The sequence below is a fragment of the Anser anser genome, assembly GCF_964211835.1.
Source record: "Anser anser genome assembly, chromosome: 4".
Lineage (NCBI taxonomy): Eukaryota > Metazoa > Chordata > Aves > Anseriformes > Anatidae > Anser > Anser anser.
In genome coordinates, this window is record NC_139724.1 from 16,615,382 (window position 1) to 16,641,600 (window position 26,219).

The following is a 26,219-nucleotide window of genomic DNA, read 5'->3' on the forward strand; positions in this document are numbered from 1 at the left end:
GGAAGCCTGAAGGGCGGGAGTCCCGTGAGCCTGTCAGCAGGGGAGATGCGACGTGTTGCCCATGGAGTGAGTTAGGGGCAGGAATTCATGGCTGCTCTTCTCACAGTGATCGCGTTTTTATGTGTATACTCACGTGCTTATTTGTTTCTCCTGTAGATGGTAAAAGGATTTATAGGAGCACAGAGAAGAGCCTGTTCTTTAGCATGCAATTTAAGTGCTGTGTAACCTTGCATTTTTAAGGGTTGTATTTTGCCATTGAATAGCAGTGGCTTGCCTGTATTTCAGCGAGAGCTCAGGCCATGAATCAAAGTAGAAATAGAGTTGTAAGCTTCATCTTATGTGTATATTGTGAGGCCTTTTTCCTTGGAGGAGGCAGCTGTGGCAGCAGAGGGAGAGAAGATGTACCCCTTGCATGAGAAGCACCAAACACAGGAATCTGTCACCCATCTGAGGGGGTATATGGTGCTTGTGGGAATGGGTTGGCCTGATCAAAATAAGGCAGGTGACTGGTGATTGTAATTTTTTTTCTTCTAATCCATCTTTTTTTTTGTTGTTGTTGTCGTCCCACAGGTGCCTGTGTCTACCAAGGCTTGGTTTTTGAGGTAGGTAAGCTTCAGTGTATTATGTCGGGGAAAATATTTGAGGAGGTGCTGTTGAACTTTACTCTGACTGCTGATTTTGTCACCTCTGCTGGGGATGGCTGATCTTGCAGCAGGTCGCAGAGCAGCCTTCAGCCTGCAGGAAAACAACAGCAAAATAAATATCGCCCTCAGGGAGGTCAGCAATTCTCCCTGGGCCTTTGTGAACCCAACCATTCTCCATGTCAGTACAGCTCTGCCTGCTTCTAACTGGGGCTCCTTATTTGTCCAGCATGTGAAGGATGTGTGCGATTTTACAGCTTGGAAGATAGAAATCATAAGTGTGTGGTCCTGGACAGGACAAAATAATCTTTTGTAAAATGTCTCAGTGATGCTAGGTATGTTCTGTGTTTTTTTTTTTTCCCCCTAAATATATAAGCTATTAGTGGCAGCAATTTAACACTTTTTCTCAATTGATTATGGTAAGTACTGGGTACCTTGATGCTTCTTTCTTGATTTCAAGTATTTTGTTTTAGTGTCTTCCTCTTTACGTGTACGTATTCTACAAATAACTTCATGAATAGTCAAAATCTGTGATTCTTGTACAAACTGCTTTGTTCAGTAACACTTGGTAGCATTGCTTAGGTGCTTTGGGCTGAGAGGGAAAGGCCGAGCAGCTTGCTTTCCTGGAGTGCTCCTGTACCTGCCTCCGACCCCACAGCCAACTTGCTCAGGGATCTGTTGCTGTGGTCTGGCAAGCAACATGCAGCAGCCAGGGAAAACCTGGGTGTTCATTTCTCTTCCAGCAAGTTAGCCAAACATGTGGCGTGTCAGAGAAGCATGGCCCCTGTGTGTAGCTTTTGGCCTTCTGACCTGGACCCTCGCTCTTGGAAGTTTTTTTTTTTTGCCCCGAGAGGGAAATGTAGTGCAAATTGCTGGATCTGAATGTTTTCAGTGGGTGGCTTGGGGAGAAGCTGTGTCAGGCTAATCGGGTTTGCTTCTCTCAATAATGCACTGTGGAGCTTCAGTGTGTTAGAAGCAATTGGGAAGTTTGTCTAGGCTCCAACTTTAGTGAGTTGTATGGCAGATCGCGCTCTTCTGAGCATTGCAGCTCAGTGAGCTGAAAGGTTGGTAAATGAGGGGTTTTAATCTGTTACCACTTCGCACTGATGTCAGTTGCAATTTTTTTTTTTGCATTCTGTGTTTTCTTGCTGTTGTTTCTCCACTTCCCCTGCAGCTGTGTCTGAAATGCTAGTGCAGGTCTTGGCGATATCGTGATACAAATTTTGCATGTGGGGATATTTCACATTAGATGTCCCCATTTAAAGAACTTGCTCCCCATATCCTTGACTCCATCTTTATCTGTGTTTAATAAGTTTGTATTTTTTTTATTTGGAAACCATTTCTGTAATCGTACTAGTTTTCATTAGCTGCACAAGAGAATTGCTCTGCAGTAAAACTTAGCTCAGCACCTGCATTAGTATTTTTGCTCTGACATTTATAATCGAGTAAAACTGGAATGACTTAAGCTTATCATTCTTCGAACAAGCTCCTATCCTCTAGAAGGAGCAGCACTGCCAGAGCAGCATGCGAGGGATTTGCCTCATGTGGCCAAGCTGCATGTGGGTGACAGGAGTAGACCCGAGTGACTTTGTCTGTACCCGAGGAGCTCCCTGTGCCTTCGCCTGTGCTCTGGAAAGCCAGAGGAAAGCAAGGGCAGGCCACGTCCCGGCTGGAGGGGAGCTGAGCTGCGCTCAGCACTGCTGTAGGCAGCGGCGTTGGAGCTGGCTTGAGCTCCCCATGCTGGCCATCTCCGCTGTTGTCCGCAGCAGGGTTAAAGCAAGTCTTACACGAGTGGGGGCCGACTTGTGAGAGCACAGGTGGGGCTGACAGCAGAATTTGGCAGTGGGGTTCCTCGCTGGTGATGCTGCTGCGTGCCCCGAGGGGAGCAGAGGAGCAGGCTGGGGGATAACTTTGTGGTTTTAGCGTTTGTGTGCGACTGTGGGGAGCTGCATATAAAAACATGTTCAGTGGAGAAATCCCAGTGGCAGGGCAAACCTGCAGAGGAGGGATCTTATCTCGACAGAATCTGTTGCAGAGGAAGAATGTGCCTTCTGGGTGCCTTTGCTTACAAACCATTTACTTCCAGGGAAGACAGCTTTTCTGAATGACGAGAAGGCATCGGGCCAAACTCTGCAACCTCTCCTGGTGGCTGTCGCCTGCAGTGGCAGCTTTGCAATGTGTCCATGGCTCTAAAAGAGCAGTTCATCCCCCTCCCTGCAAATATGTCTGTAGAAATTTTCTTACATCCAAAATTATGGTTAGAAACACTGTTTTTCCTTTCAGCCTCATGTTATTTAGGGCTTTTCTTGGTGTGTTGGGTGCAAGTAGTTGTATGTGAGCTGTTCCTAGGGTATTGTAGGAACGCTAGTTGCTGCAAGTCTTGCTTTATGGTACTTGGCTGCCTTGCTTCTGCTGCAAACCTGAACTCTTAAGTCACTTGAAAAATCCTCTGGGCATAAATCAGACACTCAAGAACAGTGAATGGAAGTGCTGCAGAGCTGCGTGAATCGTTAACACTGAGGAGAGCGTTCTGCATCTTGCTTGGCTGACTTAGCTGGCTGTATATCAAGGGTCAGCTTCTGTTCGTGCATTTCCTCTGAGGAAAAACATCTCTGTTTCGTTTCCAGCTGTGCTGAGGGGGCTTGTGTTATTCCCTCTTCCTTCACCTTTGAAGGAGTTTTCAGGTCCACACAGCTGGCGCTGCTGCTGCTTTTATTTAGCAAAGAAGAAAATGCACGTTCCTTGCTTTTCTTCGCTGGAGGGTAGTGTAGGTGGGCTGAGGAGACTTTCATGCCGCAGTGAAGGTAAATGTTTGGGGAAGGTATTGTTAAAGTCTGTGTTTGCATCTTTCTTCCAGCTGGCTTGTACCAAGAGTAGTTCTCAGCCCTGGGAGGATGAGAGAAGAATGGGGCTGTGAATTAAGGTGGGAGTTGGATTAAATGGAAAGTGTGGTTTGATAAATGACACTTTCTGTCTCGTAGACTTTGCAATAGGGAAGGACAAGTCCAGCTGAGCGATCTCCACTAAACTTTCTTTTGGTTGTGTTAAAACACAGGTGTGGTCCGCTCCAACACTTGTGGTAACGGATGCAGGAATGAATTTGGGGAGTGACAAACTCATTTGGAAATTTCTGGAGACGCATACAATGGTTTTCTAACATTACAAAGCAGCAATGAAGCTAAGCAACTTTTCTTGAAATAGAATGTGTTTTTAATCTTGGAGTTTGGATGAAAACTAGATGGAATACAAAGCCCTAACCTTACCCCCACACGTACTGTACTTGTGCTTCTACCAAAAATTTATCTTCCCTTTTTCCTTTTGGAACTGTCTGAAAAAGGAATCAAGGTAATTCAAGGGCTTAATTGACTTGAATGTTTGGAGAGAAGAGACCTAGGTTTAGCAGTCAGTCAGAAGAACAACACGCCTTTCTGGAAAAGGGAAAAACCCATGTCGTAGCTCTTCTGATCATTCAGCTTTTCGTCTCTCTAATTCTGCTCTGCAATCAGTCATGGGAGAGGTCACAAAAAAATCACAGGTTGGCAAACATCTGTTGTATAAATACCGACTTCCATCAGCTGCATTTCAAATCTGACCATCAGCTCAGTGTATGCTTTAGTTGTAACTTTCTGGAAACACTTGCAAGGAGCTGGACCAACAGGCAAGGTCGCTAGCAAAAGTTGAGGGAATCAAAAAAAAAACCCAAAAAACAAAAACAAAAACAAAAGTGGAGGCATGGAGATGTGTTGTGTAAGAGGTCACTTCTTGCTCAGCTCCAGTGTGGTGTTTTTTTTTTTTTTGAAACTGGATTACGTTTGAGTTATTTAATTCATTTCAGTGGCTAGGGTAGTCAGAGTAGAGAAACAAAGTGCTACTTTCAAGTTCTGAGGAGGGAAGGGGCTTGTTGCTGGGTGTTTTCTTACCTGCTAGTGGCTGAAGAAAGGAATGCTCATGAAGATGTTAATGTGAAAAGTCTGGAAGTTTGTGGCAATAAAACAATTTGAAGAAATTTGGCATGAGTGATTGCATGTAACACCTTTCTTAATAAACAGTATTCTTTTATCATTTAAAAAAAAATTACAGACTTAGAAATCTCAAGGTTATACGAGTATATTGTTTCAACTCTATTGTTTCAACTCTAAAGAAAGCCTCTTTGTATGCATTTTAAATTTAATTCTGTTTCCATCTGTGCTTTGAGTCAAAAATGAATGGGAAAATATAAAAAGTGATGTTTCTTCAAACTTGAAGTAAATGTTCCCACTCTGGATAGCTTCTATTTTAAATGAATTAAGTGACTATTAAAATTAATTCTTGGCAGGTGCAGAGCACTTCTGGATAGGGAACATAACACAGTAGGGTAACAGCGAGGTAAAGAAGTAGCAACCTCTTGTTATCCTTCTTAAAAAAAAATACTGAAAAAAAATGGGATCAGAATCAGTGATTTCAGTTGAAGGTTTTGCTTACTTTCAAGATAGTGAAGATGTCTTTTATAAATAATGTGATTTAATTGCTACCACTTAGCCTGGGGTTTACATCCTCAGCTCCTCCAGGGAGCAAACTATAAACTCCTATTTATAATGCGCATATAACATTTTGTGTCTATAAACTCTAGTTTACCGCAGCGTGAATCTCCCTTCTGTGTAATGTTCCCGCAACTGCTGCCCAGAACACGCTACTGCCCGCTTTGCTGGGGGTTCCTCTTTGAGCAGCCTGCGCTCGGTTTGCTCTTCTGCAAAGGAGAACGAAGGTATTCAGGAGGTAATGAGCTATGTGTTGGAGGCTTGCAAGACTGAGCTAGCTTTTTCCTGCTATTGCAGGGTGGAAACGTAGCTATGAGAGCTGACTGATATCCTATATATGGAGGAATTTTATTTATTGAACAGGTACAGTGAGATACTGCGACTCTCCCAGGTAACAAAGGAAAGGCCAGGGGAATTCGGGGGTGAATTTGGTGTAGCAGGGGCCTGATCCTGCAGTGCCATTGTGCAGCCTCACATCTTAGTGCAAATACATAACACAATGTCCTATGTGTAGTGCTTAATATCCAATTTGTTCTCCCATTGTATGCCTGTAAATGGGCGTGCAAGGTGATAGCAAATAAGCCTCTTGATTTACATGACTTGTATGTCGTTAAGGCTTATTGATGAGACACTTTGCACATAGGAAATGACTTCCAGAAAGCTGAGATCAACTGAAGATCAAAAATAAAAGGCAAATATTTGCATGAAATTTGTTTTTGAATAAAACAGATGCTGGCTGTGTTCTCTGTGTTCCTTAAAATAATAGCATAAGGCAGGGGGATGGGGGCAGGCTCCTTTTTTACGGCACGAGGTAAAAGAAGCTTTTATGAAAGATGATTATTCTCCTGAGGATGTAGTGAAATCTTGTCTTTTAATCAGTAAAGAGTTATTACTTGGTGGATCAAGGCTCACATCTTAGTATTATGTAATAACTCTTTTATATTGTAGTGGTTCTCATTCAGAAGGCATGTAAAAGTCATTTTTTGGGGACTAAGAATGCAAACACCAATTTTACAAGGAAAGAACACGAGCAGCATAGCTGAGCCCTGCTATCTTCCAGCATTATCATGTTTTGTGTTTTTTTTTGTAGGCACTTGAAACTAAACTCGTTCTGAATACTAAGCACCACATAGTATAAGCCTCAGCATGGGTGTACTTCACTTTTGTCTTGCAATATATTGGGTTGTACATCATGCATAAAGACAAGCAGCATAGCTGGCCCATCACTTCCTTTTCCAGTTGCTTTTTCTTTTTTTATCTCTGTGAAGAAATCAGGTGGAGCCTTAACCCCCTCCCACTGTTATCCCTTCAATTAAAAACCCCTGTGGTGGGGAGGTGCTGGGCGTTGGGTTTCTAACATCAGAGAAACCAGCAACTACCCCCACTTGCACCTGAAGGTCCTTTCACAACGCGAATAAAGGGCAACCTGGAGGCTGTGAGCCTTGTTAACAGCTGCCTGGATGTTGTCCTGTACTGGGTGCAGGAAGAGCTGAAGGGGGGGACCCAGGGCTTGGTGACTCTCTGCAGCTTGTAGTTTTTCTTTCCTTGAAGCTCTGAGGGTCTGCTGCTTGTTGTCATCTCCACCCGGGCTCCTCTCCCTGCGCTGCGTCGTGGGAGGAGATCTCAGACCAGCTGGGTTTGGAGAGTGGGTCCTTACAAGAGCTGCCCTCTTCCATATTTTCCGCTTCAGTGCCCTTCCTGCATGGCGGCTGTTCGTCCCCAAACACTGCCTTAAGTAGATGATTAACATTTAATGTCACAGTTACAGGAGCTATAGGCCGAAGCCTTGGCAGGGTTGCTCGTGGATTCATTCACTAGTACAACAATTCAACAATTACCCAGCATTTATACATTTTACAAAACATTGCGTCTTCCAGCTCTCTGTATGCACTGCAAGAGCCTTGGTTAGGACGTAATTCCTTGTGATTTGTCATTTACTTTTTCTTCCTAAGTTCCCCGCATGAAAATTTCTGTTTTTTTTTTTTTTTTTTTGCTAGGTCACTAATTCAGGTTGTATTTCCTCATTCCTTCCCTCTCCTCAACCCTGTCAAAACCTCAATCAGGGTTCCTGTGCTTTTTTTCTTTAGAGGATGGGGGTTGTGATGTCCAGTTAACTGGTAAAAGAAATGGTAGAGATCAGTTTCTGCCGGTGGAACAAGGCTATAATGCATTAAAAGGGGAAGCCTCTGGGCAGTGCAAAGCAGTGTAGCTACAGAAAGGCGACAGCTTGCTTCACTTCGGGACCTGTCTCAAAGGCAGCGTGTAACTGAGGGGCTGAGGACCCTGTCATGTTGGGGTGTGTGCCAAACTTGGGCCCTCTGCTGAAAACTTTTGGGCTGCAAGTGCCAGCTTTGGGGTTGGAAGCGGCGTCCCACAGCTGGTGAAAATGTTGGGAGGGGAAAAAAAGCTGGTTTTGCAGAGGGCTGTATGATAAAAATGGAAATGGCAAGCGGTGGTCATTAAACCTGTACACTTATTCCGCTGTGGCAGTGCCTTTGCAAACATGAAGGCATTGGTGTTCCGTGTGGCTGAGGTGTGGGAGCAGGGCGGTACTGCTCGGTTGGGTTAGCAGGGGCAGGCGTAGGTGTGCCCTGCCGTGACAGGTCCGTGTGGCACAGGCAGAAGACGACAGAAGATGCTCAGGTCGGGCATTGCAGCTTCTCCAGAAGGGATCTCATTGTATCATTTGGAGGGCAAGTGTGCCACAATGTGACTTTAGACAATGAGCACTTGATATTCATCTTTCTCTCCTGAATGGTAAAGGACAACTCACTGAAAAACTGATTTCCCCTCTCTTTGGCGCAGTGACTGAGCTGCAGAAAGCAGCCCAGCAGGGCGCAGTGCTGGAGGCAGTCGTCTTGTCGGTTTTATGGACTAGTAAGTCTGTAATCGTGCTCCTGGGACGTAACGCTAATGTTCATCAGATGACTTGTTAAGGTCTTTGAACTTAACAAGAAAGTCAATATAGTTTTGATTATTCCCAGGGAAGATTTTATGGAGGCGGAGTTGACACTATGAGTGTGTGCGTGTATCAGCAGCTTTAGGAGAGAACAAATGAAGGCGTGAGGCTGGGGCAAAAAAATCGGATGAGTTTGTGTTAGGAACACAAAGGTCCTGTATTGGAGAGAAATATCTGTATCCATATATGCGGGCAAATCTCGTTGAAGGCTGTCATGATCTGGGAACTTGGGCTGTTTCCTTGTAATGTTGGTTTTCTGCTGGAGGGACTTGTCAGATCCAGAATCTGGAAAAAGTGCTGGAAACACCAACACAATTTTTCAAAGTTCTGAGTGCTTCTTCCCCAGAAGCCGTGGATTCAGTAGTGCTTTTAATTTCTATTTAATACTAGTTATCAGAGGTTTATATCTCAACCGCCAAAGTTTTCTTTTGAATGACATTGAACGTCATACCAAGGTCTTTTGGGCTAGGATCTTTTTTTAGGAATTTGAAAAATAATTGGCACTTGATACGAGTGCCACCAACTAATAGAAATGCGCTGTATGTTTTTGATGACCCCCAAAGAACTTCTGGATGAAATCTGTGAGACAACTGATGAAAGGTGAGCGGATGTTGAGCACCTTTCTCCTGCAAGGGTATAGGAAAATCCTGGTTTTAGTTTTAGAATTTAAAAATGTTGCAGTCACTAATATGTATCAGCAAGAAATTTTCTCCTTACATACAGAAAAATAAACTCAAAACGAACTGTGTTGTTTATAAATGAAAAAGAAACTGTTAGTATAGAGTGAATTTCTCCTGTATAAACAGCTCTCTGTGTCTGTGCAGTAGGATATCTATCAGCTGGCACAAGAGCAAGTCAGACAAATGGAACAGCCCGGTTTAGATGTGTCTGTATATCACCAAGTAACAGCAAATACATAAACGGTAGTTGGGATGTGATCTTTTTGACTGACTCCCAAAATGCTGCGCAAATCAGTTAAGGCCAAGGTTTGCATCTGGGTAGCTCGAGTCATGTAGGTAGCAAAAATCTGTGTTCAGTATTGAAAAATAGGACTTGGCTCTCTGTAGTTTGGGGGCCAGAGCAGAGCTACTTGACCTGGCAGAGCCTAGAGATGTTTATCCTATATCTTACTCCTTTCGGGGAGACAGCTGAGAGAAACAGCTGTGGAGGAAGGCTGCTGATAGGGCAATTTGTGGGAGTTCTGTCTGCTCCTACATGCTGCATGTCAAATTGCTCCTGTGACAGGCAGCTTTGCACTGTGCCGGTGCCAGGCTGTGCTTGCACATTTGCCAGCTGAGGCTGGGTTCGAGACCTTGTTCTTCAAACTCAAAACATCTTTGGCAAAGAAATTCCGAGGAACTGGTGAAGTCTGCTCCGTGGTTGGAAATAAATTGTTAGTGTTTTAATCAGTCATAAAGCAGAATAGGACTGCTGTGTCTGGACAGTGGTCCCATGTTGAATTTTTTATCTTCCACGTTGGTTTTCTCCATTTCCTCTTCCTCTTTTTTCCCGTGAATAACTCGTGTCTCCATCTGAAATGCCAGTATGAGATCCCTTTGTCATTATAGTTGTTACGCAGGCTTATTAAATAAATCGATTCCAAGCTGTCCAGGATAAAACATTCTCTGAGACGTTTCAGTTGTGCTCCAGCTGTTGCTGTTGTAACTGATGAGTTTCACAAGGAGTCTAAGATACTCCTTGGTGCTTTCAGGAGGCCATATACTAGATGGAGAACTCTTCGAGGTGGGGGCATTGCTTTTATACCACATCTCAGATCTGTCACCTTGAAAATACCTTTAGAGAGCCATGTGATGCTATGATGCACTGAAGTTTATGGTGCTGAGATGTCTGTATTTCTACCATGCATATTAAATAGCTTTTCGTGCAAATATATGCAGCCGACTTCCATTGGAAGACCACTGTAGTTTTCCTAATGATGTGATTTATTGTTGAACCATAGATTAGGGAGGCCCATTAGAATAAAATACTCAGTGCTTACCCTATTCCGTAATCATTATAGCTACTTCAGAATCATTTGGTAATTAATCCTCTCACCCTGTGAGCTTGGCCTCAGAAGTATCTTGGTATTACCAGCTGGAATGCTGTGCCTAAAGGAGAGTCCTCGGCATTTTCAGAGATCCTTAACTGTTTCTGAGGATCTGTAAGAAAAAAAAAAAAGCCCCCCCTCCTCTCCCAGATGAGAAATCACAAACACGACCTATTTCTTCCTGTATTAATTTGTAGAATTTTGAACCAGATGTTTCCTTGCTCAAGAGAAACCAAGTTTCATAAAGTGCTTTGTGTGTGTTTTACGGAGGTGAATATTAAACTACGTGCAAGCTCAACATTAGAAAATTGTAATTTGTTTCATCCGTATAAGTTCATATTGAACATAAATTTCCAGTGACATCAGTGGGAGCTGAAGTTAAGGTATTGTAGCGAGATGACAAAGATAGGGATTTTTGGACCTTGCAGCTATATGCATACCCATTTATCTTAGTTATCAAACTTGAAATCTTACGATTTCTAATGGGAATGTGGTGTCCCTGAAAAATAAAACCTTTTTGTTTTCTGAGAACTCAGCTGCTGTTCTGCATTAATGGATGTGGTCACAGTCATGTTGGAATGGTTGTTTTTGGGTGCTTAGCCAGCACCAGACCAAAGTTACAACTTACCTGATACGGTGTAGGTTGTGTCTTTTGTGGTTCATGGATATCAGAGGAAGTACAGGGTCAGTTGTTTCGTTAGGAACTTCATACCTGCCCTGATTTAGACAGAGCTGTCACCATTGACACACTAATGGCCGGTTCTGAGCTGGTGGGTGCAGTAAATCCTGGCATGCACTGAGTCTGGTAGAGCGGCTTCAGGTGAAAACATGAGCAAACTTGTTAGCAGTTTCTTTTCCGCATTGCTAGCAGTTTTATAGACTCTTCTATATATGTAAAGACCTTATTTTCTTTAGCATTTAAGGAGTTAATTTACAGTTAAATTCTCGATATTACAGAATAAACATCACTTGCTACATTTTTATTCCACAGGTGTTTTAATGTGATGTAAAGAACCAGAATTTGAGAAATGTTCCATTTTGAAAACCTGGGTTGGACCTTAACTGAGATGCACTTGAAAACTGTGCCCACTCCTTTCTACCTGAGCTCCTCAGTGAAGCTGACAGTGCCCCAGTCTCCTCCTGTGGGAAACTTTCTGAAACAAAAGTGAATTATGTGCTTCCATTGAGTGACCAAGGAGTAATTCTTAAGTCTCTTTTCCATAGTTTATTTACTACATAGATTCCCTAGAATGAAACAAGAAAGCTAATGAAAATCTGTTTAAAATGTAATGAAATCCTTAGGACAAAACAAAGACGAATACGTTACTTTCAGAGACATCTGGAGACATCCTATGAGATAATACGGAGCTAACTGATTTACAATCAAATACAAATTGAGCAGAATTTGTCCCAGACTTTAAGTTTACATTGCCTAGGTAGATGAAGTGAAATTTCTTTATGTGCTTATTACCAGCAAAGCTTGCTTACAGTCCAGAGAAATACTGAAATGCAGTGTTACAGAGCAAGAGGGACTTAAAACCTTCAGGCTCGGGATGTGCTCCCTCTGCCCACGAGCACTTTGCACGTGTCTTTAGTGCAGGTGACTTGTCTGTCATCACAAGTGGACTGTGTTTGCATCGGGGAAACTCGGTGCTGTCAGGCTGAAGTAGTGGGGAATCTTACATTGCAGACTTCTGAGAATGTAAACATTATCAGGGACGTCTTGGCTTTTCTGCTAGGAAACTGCAGGCAGAGCGTCAAAAGGAGTAGTAGGTAAGGTGTTCTGGAAGCAAAATGGCATGGTTAAAGAGTGCTCTAGCAAAAGGAGCTGGGCTTTGGCTCAGCAGGATTTTAAATAGGAAGGCAATTCTCGTTTCCTGTGAGAGGGAAAAGGCAAGGGTGGTCCTGGAGAGCTGCAGACCTTTGTCTCTTCTCTGTTAGTGCAGTGTTTCATCAAAGGCATGTTCCATACTTGAATGCTGTGTCCTGGCGCCGGTCTGTACCTTATCTGGCTAAGCAGAATGCTCTCATCGTGCTCCTGCTTACACTGGGCAAGTTGAAGGTGGCAGCACGATATGTAACGCGACGTGGATGGAGGTTTCCTGTGAAGACCCCATGGTTGTAGCCACAATGAATGCAGCTATCAGCCCCATTATCTGGCAGTAGTAGATCTTGCAACTGCAGAGGTTTGGGCATGACTACAACGTATTGTTTTACTATATTAAAAAAAAAAAAGCGTAATTTTACTTCCTAGCAGGTTTTCCAATGTTTGACTGTAATCCAGTAAGTGATCCCGTGCGCATGATGTGTGACTGACCAGGTAGACTAAGGGTGTACCCATGGTGGCCCAAGATAGCTGCGACACATTGGCATGGTAGAAGTAGAACTGAGTTTAACAGCATTTACCTCTGTAATGGTCCTTTTTTCCTGTCTGTCCGGTCCGTTAATATTTTGATTTATCAGATACGACTTAACACAGCACTGATCTACCTTTTCTTTCTGAAGACGTGGCTTAACAGACAGCTTGACAGCCCTGTGTCTGTCCTTTGGTATTGCAGCATAGGGTTTCTATTTGTGCTGTCCAGTCTGCTCTGTCATTACAGCAGCAGCCTGACTCCACAAGGCCGTGGGATCCTTTCCTGTGAGTTTCAGAAGGATTTGCTGGCTGTAGAAGAATCATGAGACCTCAGGATCTCAGGCGTTGGAGAGCAGTGTGCTGGACTTACCATAGATACTTTTCTTTTTGAGGCCAAGATCTAAGCTGACAAGATCTAAGAGTATCACTTCTCCTTGCTTCAGGCAGGAAATATCAGAGATCAGAGACAAGCCTCTTGAAATCCCTAGGAAAAGGTATTATCCGCGATATTTGGCATCCTAGGAGGGGGCTGTGCAGTTAAACTGCTTTTTCTGCTGGGATTAGCATCCTCTGGCTTGTCCAGTTACCCCCTTGGCATGGCATTTCTGTTTAGTAATAGGTGGCTGTGGGTGCTCGATGTGTTGTGGTGAACGTTCCTGGGGCTGGGCTGTCAGAAGCATTATTTATTGATTTGTAGTGTGGAGCCTTCTCCTCAGCCTTTTTTTTTGTTTAATTATTATTTTGACGTTGATTTCCCTGATAAAAATAGGAAGCGTTTGCATCAGAAACAAACTAGGAATGGTGCCTTCCACACAGAATATTTTTGCTGGACTTCCACTGCTTGGGTATCTGCAGGTAACAGTTGGTGCTTTTGAGCTTGTGGCTCTGTTATGGATATGCAGGATGCAGGCAGCTGTGATTTGGAAACTGGACTCAGCCTCCCTGCTACAAGGTGTTTCGTCTTAGAACCGTAACACTGTGATACGTGAGGTGTGGATTGCTAGAGCCTTTGCTTATAAGAAAGTCTAGCACAGTGGCCCACAGCAATTTGTTAATATCTGATCATTTCCCTCCTTTTAGTCTTGTGTGTGAATATGCATTTTGTTCTGCAGGTACCAGCAAGGGGCTGATCTGATCTTCGAGGTCATTTCCTTCACTCAGCAACCCGTTTACCCAGATGCCTTCTTTAGCCTCTAGAACTAGCTGAGAAATCCCCACGTTCACGCTGAGGAGATGAGCGTTGCTCATATTGCAGCTTCGATAAGTAACCTCCTTGTTAAAATCAGCAGTGCTGTCTCTAAGAGCTACGCTGAGGTCTCTAAACATAATATTTTCAGTGCTTTCTGTATGATGCCAACAATTTTTTAACCTCACTGAAGTCATTTCATGCTTCTGTAATTCATTGGCTTTTTAGTGTATTTATAGAAGCTGTTTTTTTCAAGCACTGCAGTAAAAATGATGAGAGCATCTGGCTAAATCCATCACATCTTGTACAACAACCTCTTAACAGTTATTCTCTGTTAGATGAAATAGAAAAAATACTCTTGGTAATTGAGCCTTTCCCCCTTTAGATGATACACCAATATTTTAAAGGCTTTAGATATTTAATATAATTAGAGTGCCATAAGTGTCACCGCTGTGCTTTTCTGTGATGAAGACAGCATCAGTCAGCTATGAGAGCTGTAAAAACAGAGCCACGTTTCAGCTTACACGTAGTTCCAGGCAGCTCTGCTTATAACCTCTTGTTTTCCCGTACCGCAGAGGAGGGTGTATCTGGCAGCTTTGATTTTGCTGAAGACGGTTTTTTCTTTCTGTTTGCAGTTGTCTACTTTTTGGGGCGTTCTGTGCAAGTAAATCCACAAGTGGGCTGAGTTCAGCACGGCTGGGTGTTTGTTTGCTTGGTTTTCCCCTTCAGTTTTGTGGGCCATGGCTCCTTTTTCCTCTTCAGGGCGTTGTAGTATTGTGTGCAGGGGATGCTTTCTGATCCTCACTCTTCCACTGTGAAATTGGGCTGTTTTTGTTAGGGGCTTACCCTGACCCTTGACTGCAAAGTGATGTGGAAGTGACACAGCTGTGATTTGTTGGCATTCATGTTTGGAAAGCTCTCTGAGCTCTCTGCAACCGTGTTGACAGCAATGTCTGAGTGGCGAGATAGAGCGGGGGGTTGTGTGAGGATCGCTGGTCGGAAAGCCAAGAAGTATCTGCCCGGCTGGTATGGAGAGCTGATCTCTTTCTTAATCTTTCACTCCCTGGAAAGCGGTGCCAGTGTGATGGAGGTGGTGACTGTAGACTTGACACTTTGCAGTGTTGCAGAGAATCCAGAGGTGTGGCCAGAGTTGCCTTATGGAAACCTGATCAGTATTTCTATTTTGGGGAGCCCAAATTCCCATACTGTTCTGCTTTACAGGCCTGGGTCCTCTGCTACTGTAAATGGCTTCAGCTGCTTTGATGTCCGTGGGGCCGGGCATTTCACCAGCTGAGCATTTGACCCTAACGCTGGCAGTCAGCCTTCGAGCCACTGAGCTTATTTAGCACTTGAAATAAGGCTGCAAAATGGGAACCAGTTTATCAGTTCGTGTTTAGTAAGCACGGGGTTGCCTTTTAACTTTACTTGTAAGAGATTTGGGCTTCTCTGTCCCATGTTCTTTCCTCATCTTGGCCCCATTCGTGAGGTTTTGGCTCCTTGCTTTGAGCCAAGCGCACACACCTTCAGACAAAGAAATGATTTAGCACTGGATATGAGTAAGTGGTCAACTGCAGATGTGCCTGCAAGATAACAGTAACAATCTTAGAGGCTACCAGATCCATCCGTCTTTTAGATCTGCCCTGGTGGGAGGGAGGAGAGAAGTTACTCAGTGACTTGTCCCTTCCCTCTCGGTGCTGTTTGCTGTCTCTGGGCATATGAAGGTACCAGCTCTGAAGCTTAGCTGGTAGGTGTGGGACGACTCGTTATTTTGTTCAACCACTCAGCGCTGTGTTTCTTCTGTGTGTCATGGAAAGACCCTCTTTAGGGGTAATCCTTCATTTTGTCACCTCCTGACCACAAAAGCGGTTGTTACGTGGGTGTTAACAGACTGCTGGGCAGAGCATAGAGCTCGTATCCTTTTGTGGGCATTCCTTGGTACTCAGGGTGTCTGAAAGCTCGAGGTTAAGCCAGGTGGAGCAACACAGACACTGGCATTAGACAAGGGGTGCTGGAGGTTGTGTGTGGATGAAGAGCTGAGGGCTGGACCCCCCAAGAGGTGCTTGTGGGTGTTACCCCACTGCCTTTTGTAGTGTGCTCTGTGAGTTACTGGTGCACATTGAGATCCGAGTTACTCCGTGCTCGGCATCAGCGCTGGAGCTGGCGGCGTGTGCTGCACAGCGTGCTCTGCCGTCCAGACATCCTTGCTGAGGCGGCTCAGCGCTGGAGTAGGGGAGCCCTTGGAGCACGGCTGGGTGGTTCTTGAAGCTCTCCCTTCACATACCCCGGTGCACTCACCAGTCCGTGTCCTGCTGGGGTTCTTGTGGCTGGGAATTTGCTGTGCTCCGTGCACGTTTCTGCAGTAGGTTCCACTCTAATCAAACATGATTATCTTTGCCTTTCCAGGCACTTTGAGTGTTGGAAATCCATCCGTGCTTTGCCTCCGGCTTCTGTGGGAACAGCTCCTGGCTCTGCTTTGTGTTCTTGTCTCCGTTTCCTGGCAAGGCAGCTTCTGTGACTGCTGAGAAGGCAAATGAGGTCTTCTGCCGTGTGTTTCTTTCCTTGGCACAGGCAGCTTGGTCACTAGGAAGGTGACAACCCCCTTGTGTCTGAAGGAATTGGGAGATGCTGCTTTAGGAATCCAAAGAAAACTGCATTTCCCTCTCCCCACCCCTTTCTTTTGATCGTGCTTTTATGCAGACTTCCAGAGGATTTTCTGACCAGCTTTTGGCCTCCTTGTGTTCCAATTGCTAGTTTATTGCCTACATTGTCCATATTCTGACCTTGAAATGAAAGCAGTGCAGCACAACTGTTGTGCTGGAATCTCTTGCTATCTTTAGCACGCAGGAGAGCGTAAAAATTGATCACAGGCAAGGTTTTGTTTATAGGGAGGTTCCTGGGACCCTTTTCATTTCCCTCTCTTTTTCTCACCAGACTCTTAATATGAGTGTGTACATGAATAGATAAAAGTTCCCGTGGACGTCATTATGTTTTTGCACAATACATTTAAATAACTGCACTTACAGGAGCCTGTTTCCAATTTTATCAGATTTAGGGAAGCAAAAAGCCTCTCCACCGTTAGCTGCGGACCTTAGACAGTGGAGGCCAGAGTTTGAGAGAAGCTGGGCCAACAAGAGAGCACTGTAGCAGTGTTTGCTCTGAATTCCTCTAGGAAGGGTACCTGCGGTGGGAGGAGTTCCTCTGCAGAGTCCTGGCTCTGTTTCTGCAGGTAGGATGGAAACGAACAGCCAGGGCGGCGAGTACTTGGATGACCGAATTGCTTGCTTGTGACCTTCCAGCTCAGGGAAAACTCTGAGAAAAATGTCCCAGAGGTTCGTTCGGCAGAGAATGCAGCGATATTTTTAAGCCATGGGTGTGAATTGTGCGAACGTGTGAAAGTGGACCAGGAGGATAAAGCACAAGTTCCCTCGTGGGATGTGCTGCTGGGGGAGATTTTGGTGTGTAGGCAGAAAGACAGATAACTTAAAAAAAAAAAAAAAAAAAAAAAAAAAAAATTGGTTGAGGGACTTCACCATGTTCAAGTTTATGATGTTTAGGTTTATTTTGGGTCAGGAAGAGGGGTGAAAGGAAGTAATTCGCAGGGAAAAGTGCTGACAGAGATGAGCTGTCGAGCAGGGGACAGCCAGCGAGGGTTTATGGTGTGCCGCATGGTGCTGAGTGATTTGTGGGCCCAGAGCTAATTGTTTTTTGAAAAGTTTCTGAAAGCTCTGCTGTGGTTTTGGTACTGTTAGGAAGTTCAGAGATTGCAAGAACAGGTTTTTGTCCACCTGTTTTTTAAATTAAGCAAATACTTGATGTCTTTCCTGACAGGGATTTCTTTTAAGCATTTACCTAATTTGCTGTTTCGAACCAAGGCTATTAGTTGAAGTAATTTACATGCTAGATTCCACTCAATTCAGAGCATATTTTCATAAAGATAGGTTGAAACCTTTAGTGGGGAGACAGAAAAAGGGGGAGAATTGCTTACGGTGTCCCCCCGTGTAGCTTTCTGCGTTGATCCAGATGCTGTCACCCAGCTGGGCTCTGCACCCCGTTTTGTACAGTCAGCGAGGACGCTTAGTTTCACTGCTGGTGGCAGCTAATGGCAGGTTGTTTCTGTGTCCTTGTAAATTGCTTGTTGTGTTGGAGATGGTATTTAGGGGGGGAAATTAGCTAATACTTTATAAGAATATGCAGAGCTCTGGTGCTACCGGATGGTGCTGCCATCCCGCTGTCCGTCCCGTCCGTATTGCGGAGGAGCAAAGGGTGGGTTGCTCTCCTCTGGCTTCGCTTCTCGATCTTCACTGCAGCCCCAAGCCAAATTTTGCTGCGTGCTCTTTTTGTTGTTGCTTAATTTTTAATCCAGCTCTTATTTTGTGCTTCTGGGGAGTATTTTGGCGGTAAAGCTGTTCTGCTGCGCCTCGCTGATGCAGCTGCCCTCTGTGCCGAAGGTGTGCCTGTCACTCGGGTCCCCAGTCCCATTCTGCCGATAACCAAGGGGCTGAAAGGTTTCTTGTCCTCCGTGCTCCCACGTTGGTGGGTCGGCTCTGCTGTGGACAAAAGCCAGCGCTCAGGGATATCCAGAGCAGCTGGCTTGTGTCGGGGCAAGTACCCCGACCCTTTGATGTGTTAAAAGCAGGTATGTGCGTCCTGTGCCAGGTTTCTGAGAGGGGTGTGTGTACCCTTTAAAAACGCATCTTGGAAGCTGATCAAAAAGGTGGGTGATTGGATTTCTGTGCCTTTGGGTTAACTAGAGATTTGTTGTCGACCGGAGGTTTTGCTGAGCTTAGTTTGTGCATACAAAGTCTGAGATGTGCTTGTTGCTAAGTGCAGTCTTCGAGTAGTTCCATCGAATAACATTTAAAAAATTCTGTGGGATTTTTTTTTTAGCGAAAGAGGCTGTGCGTAAAGATTTTTTGTTTGTTTTCAGAATGGTTTTAATTTGAAAGCTTTTGATTCAGTATTTTGACCAGCTCTGGTAAATACATCACCAGCCTTTACTGGGGCTGTGCATGAAGGTGCTGTGGAGAGAAGCAACTGCTTCTGCCAGCACTGTGGCTCTGTCAATGACCCCCCCCCAGTAACTCAGGAAAAGTTCCTGCCCCTCTCCCAGCTGGACTGGCTTTCTTTCTCTCAGCATTAGATTATTTCTGCAGTGATAATGTGAACTGCCACTTGCTGCTGGTGCAGGTCACGTAGGCTGGAAACCCCGAGCCAGTTTGGGCCCCCAAACTTGGTTTGTAACACGTAAGAATTATTCGTGGAAGTTGCTGAGGGCCTCGTTGTGAGCAGAGGTGCTTATCTTTGTCCTTCTCACATTGATAGTTTTATCAGAACTGAAGTCTTTGTAGACGTTTCTTAGTTCCTTCAGACTGGGAAATGTGGTTTTTTTTTCCCCTTTTAAGCTTTTTTATGCACCTGTCCCCGTGTGATCTGGCAAAGCCCCTTATCCACATGCTTGTTGCTGCTTTGGCATCCTGTAGTGGTTCCAGAGGGCAGTAGCTGCCGCTTTGAGGTGGCTGTAGAGACCTGCTTATCAGTTTGGAAATGACCACGTAACTGAAAGCAGCTTGCCTCTGAGCCTTCGCGTGCCATTCACAACAAGCACATGTCCAGGATGGGATCATTTGATAGCCCCAGGCAGAGGAAATCTAATTCATTAAAGCGAACGAGCAACGGAGAGTTTTAAAAGCGTAAGGGTTGCTCCTCACTGTCTGTCTCAACCAAGTTTGCAAACTGGAAGTGCAAAGCGGGGTTTGCCTTGGAAAGCAGTAACTTCTCATGTGTTTATTGATGCGTTTGCACATGGCTCCTTCGGGCACATATAGCAGGTTATCTGCAGAATCTACCACAGAAGTATTCATTTCTTCTTATCTGGCACCAGCAGCCAGGACCAGTTGCACGTTTTTGTTTCCGTTGCCGAAGAATTGGCTTCAGGCAGAGATAAATTTGGATAGAGAGGACAAACCTTGAGGGGGTCTTCAGGCATTCGGGGTTTGGCCTGTTTCCTATCTGGTTAGTCTTCACTTTTCTCAAAGAACAAACTCCTCCAGCTTTTTTCCTTTATTTCTTCCCCAGTGAGAGAAGATAACACACTTCAGGGATGTGTTCATTTACAGGTCTTGTTTACAGAGTTAAAGTGTGCTGCTACTGAAAAGTATCTGTGAACATGGCCTCGATAAATTTGGCCATAAGATATAGGAGAAATTAGATAGGAGAATTCCAGGTTTTGCATGCTTTCTTATTTAAGGCGAATGTTTTGCTGGTAGCTTGGACGACGTCTGCCTGATGGGGATTTGGGGAGGCACGGCAGGATTACTATACTCAAACAAAGAGGTGTGCTTTCTCAAAGGGGAGGCTGAGCAGTAATTTGGGCACTGGGTGGAAAAGACTACAGAGGGAACAGAAATTCTAAGAAATAAAACTCTTCTGCCCATAAGGAACTGGAGGAGCCAGACGCTGAAAGCTAGGTAAATTCGGTTTAGAAATTAAGTAGACTTTTAACTGTGAAGGGAGGGAATGATTGGAACAGTTCCCTGAGGTGTGCTATGAATTACTCTGTATCGCTAGAAATCTTTAAATCATAGTTGGCTTTTTTCCCTTAAAGATATGCTATGCTTAAATTGCAGCTTTTGGACCAGAATCAGGAATTCATTTATTCTGTGAAGTCAACGAGCACAGGGCTCCTTGCTTTAAAAACAAGGCAAGCTCCATCTTGGTATCAGGTCTGTGGAAGTACGGGAGCATAGATGGCGTCATGGAGAAGGTGTAGTATTCGTCTCACCTGCTTTTTCACGTAGCAGTGAGGGGGAGGCTGAAGTGCCATAACCTCTTTGCCTTTTTACTATGGTAATTCTTGTGCATAAGTTAGTACAAGGTAAAAACTGCACCTGTTTCTGCTTTAAAGGATCTGTCTTGATCACACTTGCTGAAGAAGCTGTGTGCAAAATGTACAGAAATAGCCTCCAAGCGTTGGATGGTCAAATCACTTGTGTGCTCCTTTATTTCTTGCTCTGTGAAAAGGGAAGGGAAAGGAAAAAGGGAAAGGGCTCCCTCCTAGTCCCGTTACTGTTAACATCCGTCTCCTTTACAGCCTGTTCCTGGGGGTCACGCTCTCCGCTGGCTGGTGCGAGTGGCCAAATGAATGCAGAGAAGTTACGATGGCAGAAAACTGGTGCGAGAGCAGAGTTATGGAGGTTATAAGCTTGCACTGCATCAGAAATGCAGCTTGCAGGAACAAGCTGTGCAGCGTTCTAGCTCCTGGGAGGATTAATTACAGATGGTAGTCGTGACAGCTAAATCAAGTACCTATAATGTTGTGTAAACCTCATTAAGCAAACTCGGTAGCGGTGCTATAATCTCTGAGAAATGGGATAGGACGATGAGGGAAGAAAACAAAAATACTCCGTGGGAAGTTTAAAAATCTCTCCAGTGTCTAAATCCACTGACGCAATTTCTTCTACCTCTTACCCTTCAGCGGTGGAATTTCAAACCACAAGCTTTTAAACTTCTTACGTGGGGAAGCCTTGATAGCCTGAGTTAAAAAAACTTTGCTAGTGTCTGTTGAGTTCCTCTTAGTCAGCAAGTCCTGTGTTATCTGATGTGCTAAATCCTTCCTATATTCCGCAACCAAATGTATTTGGTCAATTCTTTCTTGCTGGCTGGAGTCTGAGAGGAAAAAGCACAGGAGGCCAACTTCACTTGGCTGCTGTTTGATTACAATGCAGGGGTTTTGGGAGGCTTGGAGTGTAACTTTGGCTGCAAGTTAATGTTTTACTGTACGAGTTAAGCATTGCTGTACATCAATATGCTAAGTGTTATTTTCTAGTTTAAAGAGAAGCCCAGCAAATTCAAGTTCAGCACATGCCAGCTGTCGCTGGAAATGTGAGGGTGTCATTTAAAGTTGTGCCAAATTGTAGGCTACAGTGTGCTGTTGCAAAAAGGGAGGTTTTCCCCTGACTCCCTCAGGGGGATTTCCTGAATGAGGGAGAAGTGATTAATTCTCTGCTGATTTAGCAAGTTGAATCTGCTCAGCAGAGGGTCACAGGGGTGCCAGCGCTGGGAAGCAGGTCACGAAGGAGAGTGGGTCAAGGAGAGAGTTCCCGATGGAGGCCCCTGTTGGGTTAGTTCATCTGTAACTCCTGAGCTCACCCCGAGCAAACCTGCCTATTGCAGTGTTAAGGAACCGATTAAAAGGCCGATTAAATTAACTGGGCTTTCACTTCCCAGGCAGGGAGGATTAACCGTGGAGGAAAAGCCAAGCTTCTATTTCAGAGTGCTTCTTCTCCTTGTAGTCTGCTATGTCTCGGTGTGTTTTGCCTATTTTGAATTCAGAAGGTGACACTGTATTGGACTTTCCTGAGTGTATGTATGCTCATAGCTGTGCCCCTTCGCCTGTTCTGAAGAATTACGCGCTGATAATGGCTTGTCCTTAAAGGAGCTGTAGTATATCTAATACCCAAAGGGGGTATTTTTTTCCCCAAAAGTTCCCCACAAATTGCCCTGCCTTCTCTCCCTCCTCTCCCAAATCCTTGCCTGTGGACATCCCTTTAAATCATGACTTGTGTAGCTCTTTCAAAATCAGGAGGCTGAAGTCAGGCTGTAGATTTAGGGACCCTGATTGTGTATTGATTCTTTTCGCTGCTTTTTTAACTGTGTGTTGGCTCCCCTTGGCTTCTGGAGGCCCAATTGAATACAATATTTTTGGAGAATAACACTGAGTACTTTGCTGCACGAATGTAGGCTTTAAACACCTGTTTTGGAAAACATTGACTTTTAAAACCATAACAGTAATTTGGGAGGGCTTGAAAGAGAATCTGCTTTCACATAATGTTTCTTTCAAAGCAAGTAAAAAGGATGCACCATTTAATAAAGGTAAATTTGAGGCAATGCAATTCCTTCATATTGGTGTTAAGTCCGTTTTTTTTTTTTTAACGCAATTTTGACAGTAAAGTTTCCTTTAATGTAGCCAGGACTAGAAGGCTGCCCCTGCACTGGCCTGTGTAAGTGCTGATGGGAATCAGTTCTGGTTCCCCACGGGTTAGATGCAGCTGAAGAGAGATTTTGGCCTTTGGGCCCCATCAGAGAGCCTGGTATGGTGTCTGTGCTCAGCAGTTCAAGCACATGTTTTAAGGGGAAGTGTTGGCATTTTAATAATCTGTTGTTAAATGCTGCAAAATTCCTTTTTCCTCTGGAAACTATTCCACTGAGGGGAAATCCTCTCTCATGCGCTAAAAATGCTCCGTTACGCTTGACCCTTTCAGTAGGAAACAGCACTGTGCTTGTACAGCGTCCTGGGTGTTGGAGCAACTGCACGGTACCTGTTCCTTCCCTCCCTTGTTCTCTTCTGCTCAGGTACAGCCCAGGCAGCCCGTGTGTATTTTGTTCCCTGCGTGTGATTAAACTCTATGGTTCTACAAAGCTGATGAGTGGCGTATCAATGGCATCTCTGTTGGCCTGGTTTTCGGCAGCCAGAGACATGGCTGTGAGGCAGGCAAGCTGCCAATCATGTCGAGTACCAAAAAAAATAAAGTAATGCAAGTCCAAACCCAGCCGAATTGCAAACAACTTTGGTCTTGAGCTTTAGCCAAAGTGAAGGTGTTTGTTTTTTTTCCAGGATTTTAGCTTTTTTTATCCCGTGGCCGCTGCTGTGACACACTGCCTGCAGAGCCTGCTCCGGGACAGGTGTGTGTTCAAAGTTACGGTAGGAATTTCCCGTTGCGGACAGGCAGAGCATTTTTGCAGATGGGAAGTTACGGTGTGTTTGCCCTTCCTATAAAATCAGGTACCCCTGTGGTCTGCGTTCAATTTGCCGCCACGGCACAAAGGTGGCATTCACCCTGTTTTAGCCATGCTGAGCTGCTAAGCAGTTTGCCCAAGGCCACGCTGTAGTCTGGGACAGAGCTGCAAACCTGTCTCCTCTAACGTCTGCTCTGTTCTGCAGCCCTCACACACATCTCCTTCGCCTTTTCCTCTCTGACTTTTTATGGCTGTGTCATTTCTGTGCATGCACGCGTGAAATGATAAAGTCTGGGGGCTCTTTTCCCAAAGGGATGAGGGATTTTACCTTCCTCCTGTCTCGTGCACTGTTCTGTGGGGTTACAAAACCTTCTGTTTGTTTTTAAGGCACATGGCACTGGGGCGTTCTGCAGTGTTAGCGTGCGGTCTCCAGGCGCAACTGGAGGACAGATTGCTCTTAAACAAGGCTCTTGCCTGGCGGAGATTGTCCCTTTGTAATCATTACTACTTCTGAAGCTGAAATAAAATGGTACATTTCTGAGGTTAAGAAACAATAAAATCCTCATTTGCAAGTGCAGGAGATAATAGTGCCTTGAAATATTTTCTCTTCCGTATAAACACCAGCTAGCACTTGACTTCAATAAGCATCGAGGGCAGAAGCTGTTTTATGTGAGGAAAATAATTTTAAATGGTCCTAAAACCACAAATTGCAGGAAGATGCATGTTTTCACAGCAAGACTCCTGCTCCAGTAAATACAGTAATACTTTTAAACTCTGGCTGTGCTTTCTGAATGTGCTGCCTTCAAATTCTGAACTGTTTCTGCAGAGGCTGCAGTGATGGAAAGGTCTTTATTCCATTTCTTTTTTTTTTTCAAAGGAACACGTCTTTCTGTTCCCTACAGGGACGGTGGTGGTGTTTGATGAAGTCTCAGCAAATAAATCACCCTTTGTATTGGAGTAGCATGAAACATGATTGCCCAGGAAAGAAGTGTCCCCAAACAGGGCTTTGTTTTGTTGCCATTTAAAAATGGCCTTGCTAATTCTTTTCTGTTCCAGTCTGCAGTCCATGCTGCATCTTGATGTAAGCAGGCAGGGTAGGTCTGGAAAATGCAGAACAGTTCCTGAACAGGGAGATGTTCTTGGTCAAGCTATGGGCGTGAGTTGGTAGGAGAACGATAAAGAAGCTTGACTTCCCACAGGGGGAGGCACACGTTATTTACGAGTTTGGAGATTTTGAAACACAGCTGTTCTCTGGTGCTCTTTCCTGCAGCAGATCCCAGAGATGGAATTGCAAAGCTGAAGGCAATTAAAAGATGTTTAAAGCCATTGTGGGGAAAAAGCATAGCATTTTACATGCGTGTGGGCAAATAAATTGCTTTCCAGATTTCCAGTTACATGCAATTTCAGGTTCTGTCTTAGGAGCTTTAGGAAACAGATATAGAAAACTGAACTTATAAAAGGTGCAGTGATGAAGGAAATAAGGACACCATTCTGACAGTTCAGAAGGCGAAGAGGGTGGAACCGAAAGACCGACAGGGCAGCGTGGGCACACATTTTGCCTTTGCGTTTCTTTGCTGTGTGTTTTATACTTAAAAAGAGAAAGAGCCCATAAGGATTAGGGGGAAATAGGGAAGAATTGGAAGCTGGTTGAGACATTCGACGTCTTGTGGGAACGTGTGGTGAGTACTGGAATCTGCTTGGCAAAGGTGAGTGGCTGGGCCACGGGGACCTGGCTTGTAACCCCGCTCCTTACCTGGCCTGCTGCGTGGCCGGACAGCCCCCGTCGGGTGGACCTTTTGCTGTCCGAGTCAGTTCGCTTCAGGGAGTGGTGACACGGGTACGTGGGGTGCTGTGACTTCAGAAACACCGTCACCAGGAGTGCCAGCCCTGCCCGTGGTTGTTCAGCCCGCCTGGAGATGTTCTCCTTGCATCCCGCCTGCTGTCAGCTAAGTGCATTTTATGGCAGTTTTCTGAACGTGTGCCTGTATCTCAGCCCTGTGGCGTGATTTATTGTGGGATTTGTGGAACTTGTGTCGGTGTCTGTGGCTGCTGGAGAAAACAGCCATTCGCTTTGGTGCCTGGAAACGCTTGAGTGTGCCAACTGTAAGGACCGGCCAAAAATACATGGCACCCGGGGAATAAGAGTGAAATTCCACAGCTGGTCAAAAAGCCCAAACTCCTTTGAGAGGAATAATCCTGAATGTGTGACCAAGGTGTCACGTTTTCCACAGACTGCTTCCCTTGCCTCCCCCCCCATGCTCCATTGCAAAAGCGAGCCATGGGTTTTCAGCAGCAGCTCTAGCTCAGAATTAGTCCTCATGTACAAGACCTGCCATAATTTCTGTGTTTCTTCTGCATCATGCCTATGGAAGAGAATACAAGCTTGTCAATCCAGCTGTCCCTTGAGTTGTAAAAATATTTTCAGAGCAAAAATATTGGTTAGATTTCTTTAAATACCTCAAGGTCCTCAGAGGGGATTCACAAACCTGTTTCACATCTGTCAAACTGAAATCGGGAGAGCTGAACTGTGTCAGGCTTACCTGATATTCAAGACTTCGCAGCACCTTGTTTCCTACCTGGGCCAGCAAGTGACTCTGCATTTAGCCTTTTTTCTGTGTTTGTAAGGCTCCTCTCAATTATCAACTAAAACCGAGCAGTGTTACACATACTATTAGGAATCTTGAACATGGGCCAAAAGCAGATTTTTATATTAACTAGTTTTTTAATGGTATGCAAAGGCATAATTATGCCTACCGCATGCTTTTGCAGAACTACATT

General features: G+C 44.8%; 1 protein-coding gene across 1 annotated transcript in view; it reads left to right on the forward strand.

The window, feature by feature from the left end:
* FRAS1 (Fraser extracellular matrix complex subunit 1) overlaps positions 1-26,219 on the forward strand; it is a 161,520-nt gene that overhangs the window by 2,866 nt on the left and 132,435 nt on the right. The window contains exon 2 of the mRNA XM_083833103.1: positions 571-602. Within this exon, the coding sequence (XP_083689229.1) occupies positions 571-602 (32 nt within the window). The remainder of the gene's footprint in view (positions 1-570; positions 603-26,219) is intronic.